The sequence below is a fragment of the Typopeltis vanoorti genome, chromosome 13 (genome assembly GCF_054136105.1).
Source record: "Typopeltis vanoorti isolate ZY-2024b chromosome 13, IOZ_Tvanoo_1.0, whole genome shotgun sequence".
In the NCBI taxonomy this organism is placed as follows: domain Eukaryota; kingdom Metazoa; phylum Arthropoda; class Arachnida; order Uropygi; family Thelyphonidae; genus Typopeltis; species Typopeltis vanoorti.
This window is the reverse complement of record NC_143561.1, coordinates 42,041,713-42,068,046: the sequence shown is the minus strand read 5'-3', so window position 1 is coordinate 42,068,046 and position 26,334 is coordinate 42,041,713. Positions and strand designations below refer to the sequence as shown.

The following is a 26,334-nucleotide window of genomic DNA, read 5'->3' as shown; positions in this document are numbered from 1 at the left end:
TGAGATATGGAAAAAAAAAAATAAATAAATGGGAGGCCAAGGCCTTGCATGAGGCTGTAGTGCCAATAGCAAAGCAAAGCAAAAAAAAGAAAAGAAAGAAAAAAGAACAGGCAGGTGACAAAGAAAATGGAAAAAGTGGTTCTTGTTGGGGACCTGAACAGAAGAGTAGGAAATGAATCTCACCAGGCATATAGGAACATTTTGGGAAAATTTGGAGAAAAGGATAAAGCTAATAATAATGGTAAGTATTTACTGGACTTCTGCTCACATAGACTAATCTTTACTAACACCATATTTCAACATAAAGATGTGCACAAGTTCACATAGAGAGAAGACACAAGAAATAACATCATTGACTATGTCATTGTTGATAGTGACATACTTTTTTGTCACTATCAACAATGTATTGTTGATAGTGACAATAACAATGTATGACAAAAGTATTGTAACAAAAAGTTTGTGACAATACTTTTTTGTCACTTGATAGTTACAAGGCTGATTCAGAATACAAGAGTATATTGAATATATATATTGAAAAAAAAAAGGGGGGAGATTCAAAATTGGAAGTGAACATTACTTAGTACTAAGCAGGATAAAAATGGATATCACATTGAAAAGAACAGCAAGTAAGAAAGTTTTAAAAAGAATTAAAGTTGAGCAGCTTTTACAGGTAAATTGTAAACTCAACTATGCAAAGATTATTGAAAAAAAATTGCACCAGTTTGAAAACAATTATAAAACCTTGGAGTCTCATTGGCAAACTGAAGAAGACACTGACTCAGATAGAGAGGCATGTGGTGAAGTTGTCTGTAAGGATAGAAAAATAAAAACACCATGTTGGACACAAGTTAAAGAAGCAGTCCTGGAAAAGAAGAAAGCATACCAAAAGCTGCTAGCATATAAGTCAGCAGATGCCCTAAAAGAATACAAAGAAAAATGTAAGCAAGATAAGCTATGTGCAAAAACAAAAGTCATGGAACAATTTTGGTAAGAACATAGAATATATATCAGGAAGGTGGCAAAATGCTCTGGAGGCTATTGAAGAAGCTTAGAAATGGAGGAAAGAGTACTTGTAAAAGGAATCAAAGATGATAAAGGTGACAATGAAAACTGAAGATAAGGATATCCTAGATGCCTGGAGTAATTGCTTTGAAAGATTGTTAAACGAACCAAGCACTGACAGAACCATACTAGAAAATTTTCAAGAGGAATGCAAAGAGGTGTACATATCAATACTTGAGGTAGAAAAAGCAGTCAAAAACTTGAAATGTGGAAAGGCAGCTGGAGTAAACGATATTCGACAGAAATGCTTAAGTATGGAGGTATAATTCCCAATGATTGGAATAGAGCTATCATACCACCCATCTATAAAAAAGGGAATAAAGCTGAATGTGAGAATTACAGAGAATTTCTCTATTAAGTGTTCCAGGTAACATTTATGCAAGCATACTTGAAAAGAGGTTGATTAAGATTGTGGAAGAGAAACTTGGAGAAGAACAAGCTGGATTCAGGCCAAACAGAGGTGCCCAGAGAAAAGCTTTTCAAAACACTACCGTTGTATGGGATGAATGGAACATTATACACAGGAATACATAGTCTACATTTAAGCTGTCAGCCAGCAATGAGAATTGAAGGAAATGCAAAAAGATACAAAAAGGAAATACAAAAATAACAAAAAGAAGGTTTGATGTAAAATCAGGGGTAACACAAGGATGCACATTATCTCTACTCTTATTCATCATCCATATGGATCACATTATGAAAGAAAGTGGCATTAGGCTGATATTAAAATTTGAGATGTCCAACTTAGCTCTTTGTTTTATGCAGAATGATGTTGTACTCCTAAACACATTTAGTGCAGTCTCCAGGATTCTCTAACTAAATTGAATAACAGCTATAACAAATTTGGCATGAAAGTCAGCAATAAAAAGACCATAACTGTGAAAACAGACAGGAACAATAGAAAACTTCAGCTGTGTACTGAATGGAGATCCTATAAAACAAGTAAAATATTTCAGCTGTTTAGGTACAGTGTTTAGTGAAGATGGCAGGTTAAATCTGGAAATAGACAACAGAATAAGCAAAGCTGGTACAGTGTAAGTCAGCTGAATAAATTTATATGGAATAAGAGAGAAATTAGCCAAAACACCAAACCAGTAGTATACAAGACAGTGCTCAAACCAGTTTTAAGTTATGAATATGAAAGTTAGGTGAGAAATAAAGCACTTGATCAAAGACTAGAGATCACAGATATGAAGGTTCTGAGAAAAATTAGGGGAGTGAACCGATGACATCGATGGCAGAATTATATTAAAAATCAAGATATTAGAAAGGAACTTAATACTATTAGTATTTAAGAATGTGTAGTCAATATTGAGGTGCTTACAAGTAATTGACTAATGTGGAGGAAAATTGGTGATAGGAGATTAATAATAATGTAACCTTAATCATGTAGTGCTGTCATAGTAACCTGGGATCATGTCATGGTAACTCCTTGGGGATAGATATCAGGAAATTGATGATGACATTTATATATATAAAACAAATAGCAATTTAATGACTATTCTTTTCAGACAGTTGTATTTTTATTATCTGTTATTTGATATACATGCTGTAGTCTTTAGGAAAAGTGCTAAACTCTGCCTCTTCTCTAAACTCCTAGCTGTGTTACACTGTTATCAATGTAATATAGCTATAGTTAACAGTGACATTTGGCCATTACCTGGGAATGCTTTTAACACATCTAAATGTCTTAATCCAAAAATTAAATTTACTATAGAATATTGGTAATCAAAATATCTAGAAATGCTAAACAAAGCTATTTTGGTTTACCAAAGTACCAGCTCAATTCTACTATGCAATCAACAAAAAGCCATATAATAACAAATACTTAAATATCAACTTACATCACTGCTTATCACAAGAACAAAACTCTATTACAATGTGAATTGGATAATATAATAAACAGTGTTGCTGTTTATTATATTAAATAATTCATTTGATATAATGGATCATCTACATATGGATAAAACTCTAACATTAATAAATCATCCTTCAAGCAGCTATAGACACTAAGACTTCTTATATTTAAGACATCAGAGAAAATAATTAACAAAACCACTCATAATTTATAAAATAGTCAGAAGCTAATATCTGATTCAGAATTTCTTATTCACTCACCAAATTAAGATTAAACAACTATCAGTACCAGAAAGGGAGGGGAATGCATTATCTCCTGCACAATATATTATGCATTATAAGGGGGGGGGGGAGAGAACACCAAAAACCTGAGTTATTAAGGAATGTGCGCAGCAGTTAGCTATGACCTGGTTATTTAATGAAAGACTTGCAGTCGTTAGGGTTCCTAAGGAGTGGAAAGAAGGCAAAATACTACCACTCTGTAGGCATGGTTCTAGGACAGAAGTTTTCAATTATAGACAGTCTGTTTAACTGCAGTTGTAGTCAACATGTTGGAGAGAGAGAGAGAGAGATCAGTTAGGAATAGAATACAGGATTGGATTGATGGACATAACATTCTTTATGATGGTCAGCATGGATATGTAAAGGGTAGGTCTTGTTTTAGCAATTTACTTGCATTTTATAATAAGGTAATGAGTGTGTTAGATAAGGGAGAATCATATACAGTAATATTCTTGGACTTTGCAAAAGGTTTAATACATTACGACATAATAAGTTGGTGTACAAGCTGCAGAGGAATAGATAGTACATTGGTTAAATGGATTAGTGTCTCAAAAAAGGAGGATAACAAGTGGCATTCCCCAAGGTTCTGTTCTTGGACCACCAGCTGTTTAACTTCTTTGTAAATGATATATCATGTGGACTGACTGGGGATCTACACTTGTTTGCAGATGATGCCAAGTTGGGGAGAATTATAAGTAGCACTGCTGATGTAATTTCCCACTAGGAAGATTTGAAAAGACTTTTGACTTGGACAAAGGAGTGGGGATTGTAGTTTTAATATTAATTAAGTGTAAGGTTGCATTTTGGAGTGCAGAAATAAAGGTGACATGAAAACGGGAGAAAAAGATATCCTTGAAGTATGGAGTAATTACTTTGAAAAACTGCTAAATGAAACAAGCAGTGATGACAGCACAGTGGTAAAAAACACTGACCAGACATGCAGTCAGGAATACATATCCATACTAGAAATAGAAAAAGCCATCAAAGACTTGAAATGTGGAAAGGCAGCAGGAGTAGATGATATTCGACCAAAATATAGTGGTCGAACTTACAGTGGCTGCACTGCATAGTTCAGAAAGCCTGGACAGAGGGACGAATTCCCGATGATTGGAGTAGAGCTCTCATAGTACCCATATATAAAAAGGGAAATAAAACTGAATGTGAGAATTACAGAGGTATTTCCCTACTGAGTGTTCCTGGCAAGATCTATGCAAGTATACTTGAGAAACGGTTGAGAAGAATTGTGAAAGAAAATCTTGGTAAGGAACAAGCTGGATTCAGGCCAAATAGAGGCTGTCAGGATCGGATCTTCACTTTACGACAAATAGTCAAGAAAGCATGGGAATATAACAAAGATCTGTATTTAAGTTTTGTCGATCTGGAAAAGGCATATGACAAGGTGGCAAGAGAGAATCTATTCAATACGCTTCAGTTATATGGTGTCAATGGGGCATTATATCAAGCAATACTTAGTCTTTATTTGAGTTGTAAGTCAGCAGTTAGAATTGAAGTACAGGAAGATGGTTTAATGTTAAATCTGGTGTGAGACAAGCATGTACATTATCCCCTCTGTTATTCATTATCTATATGGATCACATTATGAAGGAAAGTGGTATTAAACATGATATCAAAATTGGAGATGTTAATGTCAGCTCTTTGCTTTATGTGGATGATGTTATACTTCTAAATAAATCTGCTACAAGTCTGCAAGATTCTCTGACTAAATTGAATAGCTGTTGTAATAGATATGGTATGAAGGTCAGCAATAAAAAGACAAAGACAATGAAAATAGCCAGAATCATTGAAAATGTCAACTGTGTTGTGAATGGAGAACCTGTGGAACAAGTAAAACATTTCAGCTATTTAGGCACGGTTTTTACTGAAGATGGTAAATTAAATATAGAAATAGACAACAGAATCAGCAAAGCTGGTATGGTGGGAAGTCAATTGAATAAATTCATATGGAATAAGAGAGAAATCAGTCGGAACACTAAATTAGCTGTGTACAAGACAGTGTTCAAACCAGTTTTAACTTATGGATCTGAGAGCTGGGTCAGAAGTAAAACACTTGACCAAAGACTAGAGACCACAGATATGAGAGTCCTGAGAAAGATTATAGGCATGAACAGATGGCATCAATGGCAATATCATATTAAAAACGAGGATATTAGGAAAGAACTTGACATTGTCAGCATCCAGGAATGCGTTAGCAGAGCTAATCTTAGGTGGTATGGTCACTTAAACAGAATGGGCGAGGAAAGATTAGCAAAACAAGTGTTCTCTGCCAAGTTGGCAGGAAAACGACCCAGAGGAAGACCAAGATATAGGTGGATTGATACGGTACAAAGTGCCTTAGACGATAGAAATATAAGATCTGGTAATGTTGGAGTCTTGACAAGTAACAGACTAATTTGGAGGAAAATTGTAGATAGGAAGTTAGTAATGATGTAAATTTTTCATGTAGTACTATCATATCCTGTACACCCCTTGAGGGTACATGGCAGGAATTTGATGATGATGATGATGATGAAATATAAGGCTCTGTGCAGGAGGTGGATGAGATTTGGAAGTGATGGTTGACAGTAGACTAAAGTTTAGAGGGCATATTGCAAAGACTGCACATTGTAGTGCTGCTATAATATATAATAAGAAGTACTCTAACATGTAGGGATAAGGAAGTGGTTGTGGCAATGTATAAAGCACTGGTCAGACTACACAGACTATTATGCTCAAATTTGGTCACCTGGTTTTCAGTGTGATGTGGAAACACTGGAGAGGGTCCAGAGACGATTGACTAAGACAATATCAGGACTTTGGAATGCTAGCTATGGAGAGAGGTTGAAGAAATGTGGATTGCAGAGTTTGGTGGATAGGAGGAAAAGAGGTGATATGATAGAGACATTTAAGTTAGTGAGATGATTTTATCAGATTAATACAGATGGGATTATAAAAAGAGTAAAAGGTGAGACAGAAAGAACAAGAGGCTATCACTGGAAGTTGTGTAAGACTGTGAAGAGGGATGTGAGGAGTAGATTCTTTACATACATAGAGAATTGTCAGTGAATGGAACACATTACCAGAATGTGTTGTTAATGCAAGGAGTGTTAAGGATTTTGAGATTTGGTATCATAAATATGTTGTCAGTTAAATGAACCTCCCACAATGAGTCTGCTGACTCCATGGAGGATGCACTAATAATTATAAAAAAAGCTGAATTCAAAAGTCAGCGAAAATTTTGAAAATCAGTATATGCAAACCAAAATACTCCCAATCCGAACAGATTTGGCCATTTTCTACAGCCAAAAGGTTATCGAGATATCTGGACACTACTTGATTTTTCATACTTTTACTTTAGTTCTTTGGATGATATGATCATATTCTGATTCTTACACCTTGAAATTCCTCAATATTTAAATGTAAGCAGAATATCAGGATTAAAGTTTAATTCATCAGATAAATATTCAAGTATTTATCAAGTTATGAAGATGCTAGGTTCTTTGTACTAATAATGAATACAGCTGACTCACACTATAAAATATACTATTATAACAAACTCACTATAACAAATTACTGAAAAGTCTGGACCAAATCCATAGGCACAATAATATTCTAAATTCACTACAGCAAATCAACCATTATAACAAATTATTTCTGTGGTTCTAGCAGCTTTTTTATAGTGAGAGTCAACTGCATGTAACATGAACAAACAAGCTCAAATTATATTATAGATCTACACAAGAAATAGAAAATATTGGAGAAATTTACCATGATAAATTTTCCAACAGTCCTAAATGCTTTAATCTCTCTTCTAATATACTTAAATCATCTTCCCTTAGGCTTCCTCCACATACTTCACCACCAAATGGTACAAGAAGATCAAAGCAACTGACCTACACCCAAAATGAAATAACCAAAGAAAATTATTTTAGAACAATTTATTTTCACATATTCAATTAGCAAAAATAAGAAAAAGACATTAAAATATTATTATTATTATTTTAATTCTGTTCAGTGATTATCTGCATGCACAACACTCTCTCTTCTAGGTAAATGCAAACATCTTTTACAAAGTGCAGTCTTTCTACTGCACTAAGGCCACCAACAATATCATAGTCATCTTAGGAAGACAAAGAAGAAACAGTGGCCACCAGACACTGTTATCCCATTACATCTGCTCTCCCTGAATACATGATGTTCCTAAGGTATAAACATAACATTCCGCTTCAGCTGATAGTTGAAGGTATAGACAGCTTTAATTATAACCTAGCCAAGAAATTAGCATCAACATTCAAGGAGTTGCTAGGGCATTCTGTCTCCTATATAAAGAACACACAACACTTCATAAACAAAATTAAAAACAAAACACTCGCAAAAATTATTTAGTTAGTTAGTTTTGACGTTTCAGCCATTTCACAAATGTCCCAATCAGTGACACGATTCTTCACTTACAGAACAAATTTTCACCCAAGGCTCTCTTTGCCAACATATTACATTCTGGTTATTTCACTTAATTTTTACCTAGAAAAAGAAGGTACAGCATTGGGCTCACTACTATACTCCTCCCCAATTGCTAACTTTTATATGGGAACTTTTGAGCAATGTGCTCTAGATTCCTTTACTTTTAAGCCTACTGTTTGGCTTAGATATGTTGATGATGTTTTCGTTATCTGGCCACACGGCTTTAAACTTTAAACACCTTCCTCAACCACCTGAACAAACAACATGAGAGTATACATTTTACTACTGAAATTGAAAATCAGAACTCACTTCCTTTCCTGAATACACTAGTCACACCTCATCCCTAAGGCAGTCTATTCTTCATCTACCACAAGCCTACACAAACCTGCCAATATATACATGCTAACTCTTATCACCACTCTTCAAAAAAACTTAGTCATTAACCTCCTCAAAAACAGAGCTATAACAATTTGCTCTAATGAACAAGCTCTTAAACAAGAATTACAAATTATTAGCAATACAATTATAAATAATGGCTATAGCAAAAATACTACCTATATTATATGTATCAAAAAATGCATATATGAGGATGGTCTGAAACATTCTCGGCCCTTGACCACAGATGGCAACACTATCGGCAAGACTTTTTTTTTTCTTTCTAAGTTGGTACATCTGTCATAAGCATCCATGTGAAATTGCAAGTCATTTTATCAAGTAGTTTGTTATATACAGCAGTCTGAAGCAAAAGTATTGCCTCTATTCCCTTGAAATGGATAAAATTAAGTTTATAAACTTCTTTGTAAAAAGAAGGTTTAACACTAAAAGAAATTAATTCGAAGTTCATAAAAGTTTATGGGCACTCTTCTCCTTTGTTTTTGACAATTAAGAAATGGGCTGCCAAGTTTAAACATGGCCGTACCAGCCTTGAAGATGATCCACGTGAAGAATGTCCAAAAAGTGTAACAACACTAGAAATCATTGATCAAGTACACGATATGGTATTGGATGACTGGGGAGTCAAAGTGCGTGAAATTGCTGAGACTATAGGCATTTCAAAAGAACGTGAAGGATATATTTTGTATGAAGAATTGCAAATGAAAAGGTTTTCCACAAGATGGGTGCCGTGCTTGCTCACAGCAGATCAAAAACACACTCGCATAAAAATCTCTGAACAATGCTTGGAGTGTTTTAACAAGAATAAAACTAATTTTGTGCATCAATTTATTACTATGGATGAGACCAGGATTCACCATTACATACCAGAATCCAAACGGCAGTTAAAACAGTGGACAGAAGTTGGTTGTTCAGTGCCAAAGAAGACAGAGTCGGTTCCATCAGCAGGAAAGATCATGGCATCAGTGTTTTTGAATGCATTTTGTTTATTAATTAGCTTGAAAAGGGTAAAACAATAACTGGGGAATATTATTCCGATCTTTTAACCAGACTAGATGAAAAAATTCGCAAGAAAAGATCCGGTTTGCAGAAGAAAAAAATCACCTTTAATCAGGACAATGCACCTGCCCACAAAGGTGTTTTTGGCAATGGGAAAATTAAGGGATGTGCACTATGAATTGTTGAAACATCCACCCTATTCCCCAGATTTGGCTCCCTCTAACTTCTATCTCTTCCCAAAACTAAAACCCTTCTTCGCTGGTCAGTGTTTTTCTTCGAATCAAGAGGTGATTGCAGCTGTAGAGGGGTATTTTGCAGATCTTACTGAAACTATTACAGGGATGGGATAATGGTGCTGGAGCATCACTGGAATAAATGTATTAGTCTTAAGGGCAATTATGGTGAAAAATAAAAATAATTTTGAAATTATAAATTTGTTTCTTCATTGTTAGGCCGAGAACTTTTCAGACCACCTTCGTAATACAGATTACAGTAAAACCATAGCTATCCCATACATTAACGGGTTATCAGATAAAATTAATATTCCCCCTAATTTGCCCAAACCTGGAGTATACCACATCTAATTCACCTGTAACATACCTTATATTGGTGAAACAGGCTGTACAATTCCTATCCATAAGAAAAGAACACAAATGACACGTTAACAATTTTGGTGAAGCAGGCCTCTCAGATCATGCTCTTAACATGTAGGGTGTTAAGAGCATGATCTGCATGTCTTTTTCCTACACCAAAATTGATTGAAAAGTACCTGTTCTTTGCATCACACAAAAACCTATTATGAATGCAAATTTAAAGAAGCCTGTGAAATTTTGATCAACCATTCTAACTTAACAATAATGGTGGCATAAAAAAATCCCAAGAATTTGGATGGTAGACATTCAGCCCACTAAGTTCTTCAAGTTTTCCAGCAAATCCTTACTTTATAAACTCTAAGCAATAATTTCAGCTATTATTGGCCACCATCCATACTGTTTTGTTCTAATTTATGTGTGTACTTATGTGAGAGCATGTTGCTCTCTAGCTTAATATATCTCTCAATGATTTTTAAACAAATAGATAATAACAACAATAATAATAATAGAACTCTAGCTTTTAAGTAGTAAGGTTTTTCTTTTTTTTTTTTAAACTAGAGATCAGGCCAGTAGTTTTAACAGCTGACCAAATTAATGTAACTTTGGCGTACCATGTGGATTGTAATGTGGCTTGTTTCTTTGTATATATGTGTGTACTCCAGATGATGACCTTAATGTGAAGGTTAAAACTTTGAGTGTTTATTTTGGTTTATATATTAAACTGAAGTTTTACTATAATACAGTAGTTGTTTCCATAATTTTAGTAATGAATGGTGATCACCGTGTAACCATGAAGAAAAATAATAACGAACAAACAACTATGAACACATCCTATGAGGAATAAGGCTCATTAGGTACATAGTAGGACAGAATATCTACAAACCACAGGATCCTTAGGAACAATAAAAAGTCCTTCTCATAAAGCACTTTTAAATTTTAAAGACTATTCAAAAAATGTTATCAGGTCCTACACAAAAAACCAAACTTGAACTAAAATTTTCAAAATTTTGGGGACATTACTGATGTGCTTAAATAACGTTTCTTTCTTTTTTTTTAATTATTATTATTATTATTATTATTTTTTACATTTATATGTATATTTATTTCTTATGCATGTATTCTTGTTTTTATATCTCTACACACACACACAATCAGAAGAACTGAAAACATGAACTATCAACATAAGAAGTTAATGGAAAGTAAATCAAATTTGCAGTACTGGAAAATCAGCAATTTACCAGATGATTAGTATCTCAGAAGTGGTGATTCAAGTATTGGAAACACTGGTTAAAGGTAAAATTCAGGAATGAGCAGATAGGAATATGATATTCTATGGTGAGCAGCATAGCTTTATAAAAAGAAGTCCTGTCTTAGTGATTTATTCACATTTCATAATGAAGTAACAGTGGAATTGGATAAAGGAAATGGTTACATTATGATACTGTTGGACTTTAAAGGACATTTGACAGAATGGGAATGGATATGAAGCTGGTATCATGGATGGGGGGGAGGGTGTGGCTGACAGACAGAGTAGTATATGGTGGAGTAGAATACAGGAAAATGAGGATGAATAGTGAAGAACCTCAGGGCTCTGTATTGTGACTGCTACTCTTTATTTTGTATATTAATGATATAGGAAATGACTTATGGCGAATGGGGGGGGGGATATTCAGTTGTTTGCTGATCATGCAAAATTAGAGAGAGCAAAAGTTGATAACAGTGATGTAGATATCTTCAGGATGATTTAAATAAATTGGCACTGTGGGTGAAGAACAGTGTTTGTCAATATGCACTTTAGGTTGAAAAAGTTACATACTGTGTCATATAAATGGTATTGAATGGCAGGAAATTGATGAGGCTAGGGACTTGGCAAATTGTGTGAAAAAGGGTTAGAGTGGGCCTCCCACAATGTTTCTTTAAACTACATGGAGATACCAGTATAATAATATGGTTTACAACATAAGAAACAGCATCTATTGAATGATTGCTTTTATCTGCAAGAAATGAATTTAAGCATTGTGTCTAGTCTATGTTAGTGTCTGCTTCTTTTGGTTGTTTTTGTTCCTTTGTAAGCCAAGATCTAAAATGGTAGGGAAGTAATTTTTTGTGAGTTTATCTGGAACTCTATGTGTCAATATCGTTCAATACAAACATTTATACTTTTCATATTGAACGTAAAAACTTGTTTTTTTCTTTCATCTAACATCAAGTTCATGACTGGATTGAACATGTGGTACAGAGCAATATTCCCTCTAATTTTTTGCTGGCTCATGTGTGCAAGTTTCCAGTCTCAGGTTCAACGTGTGCAGTAGCCTGTACAAGTTGTTCTTTGATGTTGCTGTTTCAACGCATTTGTCCAGCCACTCAAATTTAAACGAATTTGCAATTTTCTGTTTTAATTTCAACAGTGACATTTTGACAATTTAATCCAATAAAATTACTAATGTAATATTTCTCATATTAACATTGCCCTTTCATCATTCAGCTATAACCTGTAAAATTGTGAGCACTAAATTAATTTGCTTAAATCTGTATAGCTACAAAAATCTGTCACTATTTGCATGAGAGCAAGTGAATGTACTGTCTGCACAATGGGCAATCTAAACAAATATGCCTCTGCAACTTGATGATATCACTTTCAGTTTGTCTACATGGAGCAGGCAAAAAGTAGCTAAGAGTGGAGACACTGGAGGAATTACTAAATAAATAAATGACAAGTTTGATTTATCACATAATTACTAGGCATGTGCACTCCCTTTTTGACTGGTGTGTGTGCACGCGCATACATACACAGCTTAGAGGGAACATTGGTACTCATTACATTAGTATATGTATATTTAAACTTATATTTGGTTATAGACAGTGCTTTTATCTTTTTGGTAAAAAATAGGCACTGATATACTCATTCTTTGCTAGCAGGAAAAAGTGAAGATTAAAAGGATATGAAAACAAAACTATAAAAAGTATTTAGCGATATTGTTATTTCATAATGTGATAATGTTTTCTTTCTTACAGATAATAGCTGTCACTCTCCACTTTCACCAAAATAAGCAACTTCACTGTTCATTCCCTAGAAATTTCAAGCATCTTTTTCACTCCAAGAGTCACAATTTAATTATGCACATCTAATTCTCTTACTTTGATAATTTAGCCAGTTATACTTCACACAGAAGTTCAGGACAAAGTAGGGCCTACAGTGTGAATAGCATGCCATCAAGGGTTATCACTCCAACAGTATGTGGTGGTGGAGGGTACTTGGATTTTTTTGTCCTCTAGAACAGGCAAACTGAACACATGCTTTTACAGGCATAGGACACCTCCAAGAATAAGGAGCAACCAACCTATTTTATAAGATTTCAGTTCCGAATGCCTAGGCTGGCTAAGTGGTAAGCGTATCCACTCTCCAGCCAAAAGGCTGCGGGTTCGAATCTTGCAGTGCACATGGATGTTTGTGATTGTCTGTGAAAATACTAGTGGTGGTGATGGGCAGTAGATGGCGTTGGTGTAGTTGGTAGATTGAGTGGTGCAGACAGAGTTGTAGAGTAGGTGTCCTCCCTCGACAAGTCTTTGGACTCCCTGGAGGTGTCACATAATAATAATAAAATAATGCCTACATGGTAAAATGTGTAGGTCTATGCGTGAGTGTAACTTAGGATAGGATAGGATAATTATATATATATATATATTTTTTTTTTTATGTGGTTGCCACCCATGAAAGGTTATTACTAAACCTATAGTACATTTGTACCATGGGTTGGGTGAGCAAAAATTTTTTTTCCCCATTTTCGTCAATTTTATATATTTTTTTGTAATTTTAAAAATTATTTTTACATTATTCAGAAACCCTGCTCTAGAGACCAAACATTGAGCTTTTTCTTCAGGCCTCCAATAAGCAGGGAGATGGTCTCACACTGGGCGATAAAATTCATCTTCCACATAAAGATAATCGTAAACATCCATGCACATGATGGGATTCGACCCTGCTACCTGTTGGTTGCAGAGCAGGCACGCTAACCACTCAGCCAACCAGGCTGGCAAAATTTTACATTATACAGGAAAACCTTGCTTAACGTGAATTCGATATCGTGATAATCAGTTAGTGCGATTGAGTGAAATGATACTATTTCCCGCTTTAAGTGAGTGATTAATCAATTAACGCAATTTTTTTTTAAATGAAGCAAAATTTTTTGTCGCCAATCTCTGCAGCAAGCAGAAAAGCTGGAAGTCATTAAGAGAATGAAAGTGGTGCTGCTAGTAATACAATTATTGTGAGAGACCTGGGATACAGCAGGTCTACAGTTTGGACTATATTAAATAAGAGCAAAGAATACAAAGAACAAGGAAAAGTTGCTACTGCTTCTTTAAGCGTGCAGATCACCCAAAATAAAAGCCATTTAATGATCGAGATGGAGCATCTTCTACCACTCTGGATTGAGGATTAGAACCAAAAAAGAATACCTCTTAGTACAGGGAATATTCAGGCAAAAGTTCTTAATATTTTTACCTCACTGAAAGAGACCAAATTTCAAGAGGAATGTGAAAGCTTTCGGCAAGTTTAGGATGGTTTGACCATTTTAAAAACCAAACTGGACTGCATAGCATAACAACAACTGGGGAATATGTTACTGCTGATAAAGGTTCTGTGGCCAAGTTTCCTGAAGAATTGCAAAGGATAATTTAGGAGGGTGATTATGACAATCTGCAAATATTCAACGTTGATGAAATTGGTCTCTTTTGGAAGTGTATGCCAACAAAAAATTTCCTAGCTAAAACTGAAGCATCTTAACTAGGATACAAAGTATCTAAAGATCGTCTTATACTTTTATTAGGAGGCATTGCAGAAGAAGACTTTAAACTGAAGCTTATGTTAGTTTATCGTGCTCAAAATTCAAGATCTAACATTATTGAAGAAATCAGTACAATTGGAAAAGAACATGGATTTAATGAACTGGATAATGGCTTGCATTTGAATGGTTATGGTGTAAGAAGACTTGAGAAAAGTGTTGCTGAATGTAGTGGATATGCAAATTCAGGGAAACTAGATTTGTTAGGGGGTGGGGGTAGAGATACAGTCCTTATGGAGGCAGTTGAATGTAAGAATGAATATAATATGCCAGAGCAAATAAGGACAACAAACCAGAGTGGGAGAGTTAATATAAGGCATCAAGGTAGGGTTGGGGCTAATGGGGGTCTTAAATTCATGTACACGAATACTAGGAGTATTAGGAACAAGAAGGAAGAGTTTTTGGCCATGGTTGGCACTTCCAGACCACAGGTTATAGGTATTAGTGAAACATGGCTGACTGTAGATGATATAACTAGTGGGATTGAATGTGATGGGTATAGTGTGTTCAGGAATGACAGAGAGAATAAAATGGGGGGAGGAGTATTGTTGATGATAGCTGATGAGCTCCAGCCAAGGAGAATAGAAGTTGAATTGCAGGATAGAGAAAAGAGCACATTTGAGGCCATTTGGTGTGAGATTGTGGCTAGCAGAACTAAATATACAATTGGGTGCTGCTATAGACCAGGTGATGGAAAAGATGGTGGTGACAGTATGCACAAGCAAATAGAAGAAATGGGTGGAAGGAGGGTGATTATTATGGGAGATTTCAACTATGGTCGCATTGATTGGAGTGAGGAGAGGACACACGGGAGGAAGGAACTGGATTTTATGCGGTTATTAAGGGATAACTATCTGCGACAGCATGTAATGGAAAATACTAGGGGTCAGAGAGTGCTTGACCTAGTAATTACATCTGAGGATTCGGCTGTAACAAATATGACCACATTGCCACCAATCGGTGAGAGTGATCATAGGGTCTTAACTTGGGAGGTGGCTAAATGTGTAGAATTTTCAATTAAGACAGGGTACATGTGGAATTATTGGGCGGGAAAGTATGACAAGCTTAGGAGTTTGATTGGTTCAGTGCCATGGCATGTACAACTGCAAGGACTAGAAGTTGATAGTGCATGGGAGGTAGTTAAGAAGTGCTTGCATGAAGCAATGGCTGACTGTATACCTAGAGTCCGAATAATAAATCAAGTAGGGGTTAAATGGATGAATAACACCATTAAGCTTGAGTTGCAAAAAAAGAAACAACTACGGAGGGAATTTAAGGAGAAGGGTGACCGGCAGGCACATGAACGGTATAAAGCGCAGGCCAGAAGGGTGACGAGTGTGGTAAGAAAAGCAAAAAAGGATTACGAAAGAACATTGGCCATGCAGGCTAAAGAGAATCCTAAACAGTTTTTTAGATATGTAACAAGTAAAAGGAAAAATGTACATGGCAGATTGATTTTAAAGAATGCCGATGGTAGGGAGGTAACTGAATCAGTTGAGATAGTTGAGTTACTGAGTGAGCACTTTGCAAAAGTATATCATCCAGGTGGTGACATTGCAGAAACGAATAAACCAGTAGATTATACGGGAATTGTGGTTAATGAAGTGGAGGTGAGTAGTCTATTGCATAACCTCAATGTCAATACATCTGTGGGATTGGATGGTATACCAGCTCGTGTTGTACGAGAAGCAGCTAAAGAATTGTCAGTACCCTTGACCATTTTGTTTAATTTGAGTCTTGGGTCTGGGTTAGTCCCGAGCGGGTGGAAAGAGGGGAAAATAGTTCCACTGCATAAAGGTGGTTCCAAGACTGCTGTTGTAAATTACCGACCGATTAGCATATCAGGAATCATTGTCAAGGTCTTAGAGAAAATAGTCAAGAGGAAAATACAAGATTGGATAGAAGAAAATGGAATACTGTATCGGGGACAGCATGGTTTTGTGAAGGGTAGCTCATGCCTCAGTAACTTGCTCACGTATTATAACACAGTGACGGCTGAACTGGATAAGGGTAATGGGTTTACGGTGATTCTACTGGACCTTGCCAAGGCCTTTGACAGGATTCCACATGGAATTCTAATCAGTAAATTGCAGCATATGGGAATGGACATAGGGTTGGTGAGATGGATAGGAGGGTGGTTGACGGAGAGATATCAGAGAGTGGTTTACTCGGGAGTAGAGTCCACAAGACGGCCTGTGACTAGTGGTGTGCCACAAGGATCTGTTCTTGGACCACTGCTGTTTAATTTGTTCATAAATGATATAGGAAATGATCTGAGAGGAACAGTTCATTTGTTTGCAGATGATGCGAAGTTGGGTAGGGCAATAGTGAATGCAGATGACGTCAAAATTTTGCAGGATGATTTGGACAGATTGGAGGTCTGGGCTAAGGAGAATGGATGTCAGTTTAATGTGGCAAAATGTAAGGTTATGCATTTTGGAGTGAAAAGATTGGCGGCAGTTTACTGCATTGGTGGAAACCTGCTCCAGGAAATTGATGAGGCACGAGATTTGGGAGTGTTGGTAGATAAGGAATTGAAATTTAGGGGACACATTGCAAAAGTGACCAAAACAGCTCATCAAATCACTTGGTTGCTGAAGAATACGTTGACAAGCAGAGACAAGCAGGTTATTGTTCCTCTCTATCGAGCCTTGATAAGACCCCATCTAGACTACTGTGCTCAGATTTGGTCACCTAGGTTTCTTCTTGATGGGGAGGAGGTGGAGAGGATCCAGAGGCGAGTGACCAAGATGATAGCAGGTCTGTGGAATGAACCGTATGAGAACAGGTTGAGGGTTTGTGGGTTGCAAAAATTGGTTGATAGGCGGAGGAGGGGAGATATGATTGAGACATTCAAATTACTGAAGGGTTTCTATAAAATTAATTCAGAAGATATTTTTGAGAACAGGGCTGGTTGTGGGAGGACTAGGGGATATCCATGGAAACTGGGCAAAAGTGTGGTTAGTAAAGGTGTTAGAGCTGGGTTCTTTACTTTTAGAGTGGTGAATGAGTGGAATGCGCTCCCTGAGTCTGTAGTGGATGCTGTGACAGTGAATGAGTTTAAGGCGAGGTATGATAGATACTGTATGAATGTCAAATAGTTGTGATGAATATGATTTGGGGCCTCCCTCGATGAGTCTAATGACTCCCTGGAGTTGCCCGTAATAATAGTAATAATAATAATAATAATGAAGATGTGAGAAACTTGCTCGATCCCGTTCAGAACAGTTAAGCAAGAATGATCTCCTTCAACGAGAAGAACAGTATACATATGAAGAAGAAGAAGATAAGGAGTGCGAACAAGAAGAGAATGTTACGACTAAGCTAATTGAAAAAGAACTTGAGCTAGTTTTCTATCACATTGAGTATGCAAGGAAATTTTGTATGATGCTGATCCTGATATGGAACAAAGCTTTGAAGTCTGCCAAAATCTTGATAAAGCAATCGCCAACTGCATGACAAAATGAAAAAGTTGAGCACAATTCAAACATCTTTACTTAATTTTTTTTTTTTTTAAAGTAGTTGAATCAATTGTTTAGACATTAAATAAAAATTTAAGCATTTTTATTAACTTTAATTTTATCCTCTAATACAGCTTATACTGTATTTTTTTTTCCAAATTTGCACTAACTGATGGATGAATTATAATTATTCCTGTTTAAACTAAACATATTTGGTCATTTTATAATTAAAATATAAACTTATTTATTACTGACCATTTACAAAACAAACTTACATTAGAGCCTATCAGTTTTGCCAGCAAACTGTCTGGCTTTTTCAAGGCGTTTACGGAGACATAAAAACTAGTAAATGCAAAATTGAAAGGAACATAAAGAACATTGTAAACCAACTAGTAACTAAGGTTACACGTTCCCATGACAGAGAGGACTTATTGTTCTTGCTGTAGTTCAGATTGATTTAGAGAGAGAGGATAAGGTTTTTCCACAAACTGTTTAGGATTGCACCCTGATTTCTGTTGAGGTTTCCACCAGTTATTAACACTATTGTGGCTTCCTTGAATAAACAATGTCTGTAGTCATCATCCAGATATGGCATGGAGTTGTTTTGCCACTCTATTGTGTGGTTAGATGTACAGAAATGATGTGCTAAGCTGGAAGAGATACTTCTGTTGTGGTTTACATCACCAACATGTTCTTTTTGTCTGATTTCTAAACTCCATGAAGTCTGTCTGATGTAGGCAAGACCACAGGAGCAAGGAATGTAATATACTCCTGGATATTTGTAGAAAGGCACCTTATCTTTTGGGGATCCTAAAATTTGTCTGATGCTGGTGGTTGGTTTGAAGACCACTCTGATGTTGTAGGCTCTTAGTATTCTGGCTATTTGATAAGAAATTGACTTGATAAAAGGGATCACTACAGTAGATATGTGCTGGGAGCGTGATTCTTCTTGTCTTGTGTTGTCACCATATAGATATTTTTTGATGATGTTTTGAGAATATCCATTTTGTGATAATGTGTTGGCTATTAGTGAGAGTTCAGTCTGTGTATCCTCCTCTTCTGATATAAACTTTCTGGCCCTATATTTCAACATGTGGATAATGCTCAGTTTGTGTGTCTTGTGATGGTTTGAAGTATAATGAAGATATCTTCCAGTATCTATAGGCTTTCTGTAAATAGATAATTTGACACTATTTGATTATTTCTTTATCAAGATGTCTAAAAAATGCAGTTGGTTGTTGTTTTTCACTTCCAGAGTGAATTTTATCTTGTTATGTATTGAGTTGATTTTATCCACAAACGATTATAGGTTTCCTAAGCTGTCTTGCCATATAATGAAGATATCATCAACATATCTCCACCATGTATATGGTCTAGAGGAGATTGTGGGGAGAATTTCTTTTTCAAGTTTTTCCATGAAATGGTCTGCACAAGATGGTGATAGTGGGCTTCCCATTGCTAAGTTTTGATAAGTCAATTTCTTATGAAATAGCCAGAATACTAAGAGCCTACAACATCAGAGTGGTCTTCAAACCAACCACCAGCATTAGACATGTTTTAGGATCCCCAAAAAGATAAGGTGCCTTTCTACAAATATCCAGGAGTATATTACATTCCTTGCTCCTGTGGTCTTGCCTAATTCGAACAAACTTCACGGAGTTTAGAAATCAGACAAAAAGAACATGTTGGTGATGTAAACCACAACAGAAGTATCTGTTCCGGATTAGCACATCATTTCTGTACATCTAACCACACGATAGAGTGGCAAAACAACTCCATGCCATATCTGGATGACGACTACAGACAACTTTTATTCAAGGAAGCCACAATAATGTTAATAACCAGTGCAAAACTCAACAGAAATCAGGGTGCAATTCTAAACAGTTTGTGAAAAAACCTGATCCTCTCTCTAAATCAATCAATCTGAACTACAGCTAGCCAGTAATCACATTACATGTTTACAACAAACACACATGCGTGATAACGAATAAGAACAATAAGTACTCTCTGTCACGCGAACGTGTAACCTTAGCTACTAGTCGGTTTACAACATTTTTTATGTTCCTTTCAATTTGCATTTAGCAGTTTTTATGTCTCCGTAAACCTGTTGAAAAAGCCAGATAGTTTGCTGGCAAAACTGGTAGGTTCTAATGTAAGTTTGTTTTGTAAATGGTCAGTAATAAATAAGATTTGTATTTTAATTATAATTATTCCTATTGTTTATTGTAGGAGTGCTTAAGAGTCAAAGCTGTATAACTGAGAGGAGACCTCCACATCTCCTTTAAAGGAATGCGGAGAACCGACCAGGGCTTCTGACCTATTGTCCAATCCTCACCTTCTCGTGGTGCACCCTGTTGGGTATCTACCTGGATACTGAACGAACGAGGATGGGTTGGCAATTTGGGATTTAGCGGACCAAATTGTAATTCTTATTGGCTTAAACCAAATTATAAAATGATGGTACAACATGACAAAGTTTCGTGCCGGCTGGGGTATCGCCCAGTTAAACTAGGCCCCACGTTGTTTTCAACAGGGAACCAGGGTGAACAGCGAAAGGTCAGCTACTGGAACAAATCTAAAAAAACACCCCAACTCAAAATCACCAAAGTTAAAGATCAGTACTATCAATATAAGAAGCCTGAATGGCAAAGAAATGGAGCTAGCTGAGGAATTAGATAAGTACCAGATTGACATAATAGGGGTGACTGAAACAAAAAAGACAAAAACTGGCGAGATCTTTCTGAGCAATAAATACAAAACATTATATTCAGGCAATGACAATCAAGGAAAAGAAGGAGTAGCCATTGTATTCAACACTAAATACGAGGCTAATCCTTGAATGGCAGGCAGTCTCAAGTAGAGTGATTTGGGCAAATATCAGAATGGGGAAACTGGACAATGAGACTTATTTGTGCCTATGGTCCCACAGAAGGTTCTACTAAGGTAGAAGTGGAGGAATTTTTTGATGCTTTAGAAAAAGCAACTGACACAATGAAAAAGGAAAAGTTGGTCCTCGTTGGAGATCTAAATAGCAGAGTAGGAAATGATTGTCAGACATATAAAAATATATTGGGAAAATTTGGAGAAAACAGCAAAGCTAATAATAATGGCAAATATTTGTTGGATTTCTGCTGAGGACATGGACTGGTTATTACTAACACCATGTTCCAACATAAAAATGTGCACAAATTCACATAGAGAGAAGAGGCAAGAAATAAGAAAAGTCTCATTGACTATGTTATTGTTGATAGTGATGTTTTCTCCCTGGTGCAGGACACCAGAGTGTACAGAGGATTTGAAATTGATCACTATTTAGTCTTGAGCACGATAAATTTGAATTTCATATTGAAAAGAATAACATGTAAGAAATTAAGTATAATTTCTGGGAAATTCCCATGCTACTCCTCTAAAACACTATTAATATAATTAATGGCTATTTTAGCCTGTTTTTGTTTAGGAGTGTCCCTTATATTTAATACATTGGCTAACATACTCAAAAGGGGTATATATATATAATTTAGGACATTACGGGCGATTATAGAAGGCAATTATGGCAGAATAAAAAATGTTGAAAAATTATGTACATACCTTGATTTTGGTTTAAAGATGCCTTCTAAATCCAAGCTCTTGTGGAAGAGGGGAGAAAGAGAGGGAAAGAACATGGGGATGTACTTGGGACACGGGAAAAACTTATTTCCCGTGTCCCAAGTACATCCCCATGTTCTTTCCCTCTCTTTCTCCCCTCTTCCACAAGAGCTTGGATTTAGAAGGCATCTTTAAACCAAAATCAAGGTATGTACATAATTTTTCAACATTTTTTATTCTGCCATAATTGCCTTCTATAATCGCCCGTAATGTCCTAAATTATATATATATATACCCCTTTTGAGTTATGTTAGCCAATGTATTAAATATAAGGGACACTCCTAAACAAAAACAGGCTAAAATAGCAGTTAATTATATTAACATGTAAGAAAGTTTTAAAGCGAATAAAGTTCAGCAGCTCTCAGATGTGAACTGTAGACTAAAATACACAAAGATTATTGAAGAATAAATGAAAGAGTTTGAGAACAGGAACTAAACTTTAGAGATTCAGTGGCAAGCCTTGAAGAAAACCTTGATTGATTCAGACAGAGAGGCATGTGGTGAGGTTTTCTGCAAGGATAGAAAAATCAGAACTCCATGGTGGACACAGGAAGTTAAAGAGGCAGTGAAGGAAAAGAAGAAAGCATATCAAAAGTTCTTGGCAAATAAGTCAGCTTGTGCTCTTAAAGAATACAGAGACAAATGTAAGAAAGCTAAACACTGTGAAAAACTAGCTAAACAAAAGTCACGAGAGGACTTGGGCAAGAATATAGAAAATAAATATCAAGAAGGTGTCAAAATATTTTGGAGGTTATTGAAGAAGCTTAGAAATGGAGGAAAGAGTACTGTAAAAGGAATTAGAGATGATAAAGGTGACAAGAAAACAGGAGAAAAAGATATCCTTGAAGTATGGAGTAATTACTTCGAGAAATTGCTAAATGAAACAAGCAGCGATAGCACAGTGGTAAAAAACACTCAACAGGCATACAGTCAGGAATACATATCCATACTTGAAGCAGAAAAAGTCATCAAAGGCTTAAAATGTGGAAAGGCAGCAGGAATAGATGATATTCGACCAGAAATGCTGAAATATGGTGGTATAAAAGTCTTGCAGTGGATGCACTGCATAGTTCAAAAGCCCTGGACAGAGGGACAAATTCCCGATGATTGGAGTAGAGCTCTCATAGTACCCATATATAAAATGGGAAACAAAACTGAATGTGAGAATTACAGAGGTATTTCCCTACTGAGTGTTCCTGGTAAGATATACAGGGTGTTCGGGATAAATTTGACATATTTATAATTAATTATATTTTTCCGTAAGTTACATGTATTAACACACACTTCTCTTCATTTAAAAGTTTGGACCCTTCTTCATTCATATACAAGATGTCAGAAAGGATGGATAGCTGGAACCCACCTGAATCATGGAAGAGAATAACTTGTATCATGATGATTCGTGCCCGCCATCAAAATAAGGATATTACGACTGCTGCCCAATGCTCCCTGAATACAGTAAAAACAATCAGGCATGAACTAGAGACTTGCAATGGTGACTACGAGGATGTAGCAAGAAGAAAGATCCTAGCAGACGATCTGATTGCGTTCGTACAGCAGAATTCCTCGCAAATCTGCAGGAACAGGTGTTGAAGAACCCTGGCATTGGAATTCGGGCTTTGTTCGTGGAGTTGCTAACTGTAGTCAAGCCCTGGATAACAAGGGTAGCCAATGGTAGGCAGTATGTATGGCAGCAGGATTCGGCCCCTTGCCACACCTCTGGGAAAAGTCAAAAATGGTTGTCTGAAAATTTCTACGACTTCACCAGTCCAAATGTTTGGCCTCCAAACTCCCCAGACCTTAACCCCATGGATTATTTTGTATGGGGCACAGTTGAAAAAGACACCAATCGCACTTCCAGTAATACAAAAGCCCAGTTAATGGATAAAATTAAAACAGTTTTTGCGGCCCTTCCCAGGGAGACTGTAGCATCAGCTTGTTCGAGGTTCCGAAGCAGAATTGAAGCTGTGATCGATGCTAATGGTGGTTATTTTGAGTAAATCTTGTTGATAGTATTGTAATTAACTCTGCCTGTAATGTTTTTTTGTCAATTCATTAAATTTAATAGATACAAAGAAGATTTTCTTTTTCCTTACGAAACTGTCAAATTTATCCCGAACACCCTGTATATGCAAGTATACTTGAGAAACTGTTGAGAAGAATTGTAGAAGAAAAGCTTGGTGAATAACAAGCTGGATTCTGGCCAAATAGAGGCTGTCAGGATCAGATCTTCACTTTACGACAAATAGTTGAGAAAGCAAGGGAATATAACAAAGATCTGTATTTAAGTTTTGTCGATCTGGAAAAGGCAAATGACAAGGTGCCAAGAGAGAAGCTATTCAATACTACAGTTATATGGTTGTCAATGGGGCATTATATCAAGCAATACTTAGTCTTTATTTGAGTTGTAAGTCAGCAGTTAGAATTGAAGGAAGTACAGGAATATGGTTTAATGTTAAATCTGGTGTGAGACAAGGATGTACATTATCCCCTCTGTTATTCATTATCTATATGGATCACATTATGAAGGAAAGTGGTATTAAACATGATATCAAAATTGGAGATGTTAATGTCAGCTCTTTGCTTTATGCGGATGATGTTATACTTCTAAATAAATCCGCTACAAGTCTGCAAGATTCTCTGACTAAACTGAATAACTGTTGTAATAGATATGGTATGAAGGTTAGCAATAAAAAGACAAAGACAATGAAAATAGGCAGAATCGTTGAAATTGTTAACTGCATTGTGAACAGAGAATCCTGTGGAATAAGTAAAACATATCACCTACTTATGCACGATTTTTAGTGAAGATGGTTTCTATTAAATATGGAAATAGACAACAGAATCAATAAAGCTGGTATACTAGGAAGTCAATTGAATAAATTCATATGGAATAAGAGAGAAATTAGTCGGAATGCTAAATTAGCTGTATACAAGACAGTGTTTAAACCAGTTTTAACTTATGGATCTGAGAGCTGGGTCAGAAGTAAAACACTTGACCAAAGACTAGAGACCGTAGATATGAGAGTCCTGAGAAAGATTAGACGGAAAAGATTGCATCAATGGCAATATCATATTAAAAATGAGGATATTAGGAAAGAACTTGATATTGTCAGCATCCAGGAATGCTTTAGCAGAGCTAATCTCAGGTGGTATGGTCACTTAAACAGAATGGGCGAGGAAAGATTAGCAAAACAAGTGTTCTCTGCCAAGTTGGCAGGAAAACGACCCAGAGGAAGACCAAGATATAGGTGGATTGATGATACGGTACAAAGTGCCTTAGACGATAGAAATATAAGATCTGATAATGTTGGAGTCTTGACAAGTAACAGACTGATTTGGAGGAAAATTGTAGATAGGAAGTTAGTAATGATGTAAATTTTTCATGTAGTACTATCATATCCTGTACACCCTTTGAGGGGTACATGGCAGGAATTTGATGATGATGATTGTTTATTGTATTCGCTTATAGTGCATTCATTGGAATTATTTAATTGCATTAAGCGAGATTTTCCTCTGTGTGTGTGTGTATATATATGTCTATATATATATATATAAAGCCTCTGTAGTGCAGGTGGAAGAACAACAGAACGAAGACCAAAATTCACTTCTTTTCATGAGAAGAGGATCTTTACATATAAAAATGAAGGTGGTAGTCAATCTTATACAGAGGTAGTAGGCTTTTTTAGAGTTTTTCTTTCCACATGGCCAAAATGGGTAGAGAATACACAGACAAAACCAACAAACAATTTGATAATTATATAGTGTGTAATTGGTGTATAGTGTCCTACTGCAATGAATACCTGGGAGTCATAATCTTTAAATTCCTGATATGTACTCTCAAGGGATGCACAGGATACCAAGATAGTAAAATGTAGACATTTCATGTAGTACTAACTTCCTATTGACAATATCCTCCAAATTAGTCTGTTATCTGTCAGGGTCCCAATACAGTAGATTCTGGTTAACTGGTCCACCAGGTTAATCAAGGAAGCCATTTTATTGGGACAAATCTAGAAGAACAAAAACAAAATGAGAATATAACAAGAATCTGCTTTGTTTATTTGGGACATAATACCATTTAACTGGGCCAGCCAGTAACCTCTATCACATGGAGTGTTAGAAAAATTGCATAATCTTTCTTCAAAAATTCAGTGCTGATGACATCTGCAATGCTTACATAACAGGGCTATTTTATCATGCCACAGATGGTTTCCCCATGTTCTAAACTTGTTACACTCTCTGGATCAGTGAAAGCAACAGATTGTGTAAGACTGTTCAAATATGTCACAAACAGATAAATGAAAGCTGTTTAGTTATTGGAATAGGGGACAGGCCTTAAAGGGATTAGAATGGAGAGTTTACCACTTAATACCATGTAAACAAAAATATGTGGATGATCTGATCTGAAAGTTTTAAGAAATGGTTTATGAGTTAGGACATGGAATTACAAAGGAAATTAAGAAATATTTTACTGGTTCTTGACAACTGCTAAGGAGGTCAGAACAAAAGTTAATCCTTTACAGGCAATACAGTTGATGGTTGATAGTTGACAAGGAATAAGCAACAAGACCATTCAAAACTGATGGATCTGGATTCTTCCAGCAAAATACCATCCTGTCACAAGGCTCACAACTGTGCAAGCATAGCTTTGAGAGAATATCCAAGCATTCTGTGTGCTCCCCTGACTGTGTAATTATTCTGATTTCAATCCCATTAAACATTTGTGGGATCATGTGGAAT

At 36.1% G+C, this 26,334-nt stretch overlaps 1 protein-coding gene across 4 annotated transcripts in view; it reads right to left on the bottom strand.

The window, feature by feature from the left end:
• Positions 1-26,334, bottom strand: part of AsnRS-m (asparagine--tRNA ligase, mitochondrial) — a 202,884-nt gene that overhangs the window by 11,016 nt on the left and 165,534 nt on the right. For all 4 annotated transcript variants that reach the window (XM_090402537.1, XM_090402539.1, XM_090402536.1 and 1 more), the window contains exon 11: positions 6,967-7,091. In XM_090402537.1, the coding sequence (XP_090258663.1) occupies positions 6,967-7,091 (125 nt within the window). The remainder of the gene's footprint in view (positions 1-6,966; positions 7,092-26,334) is intronic.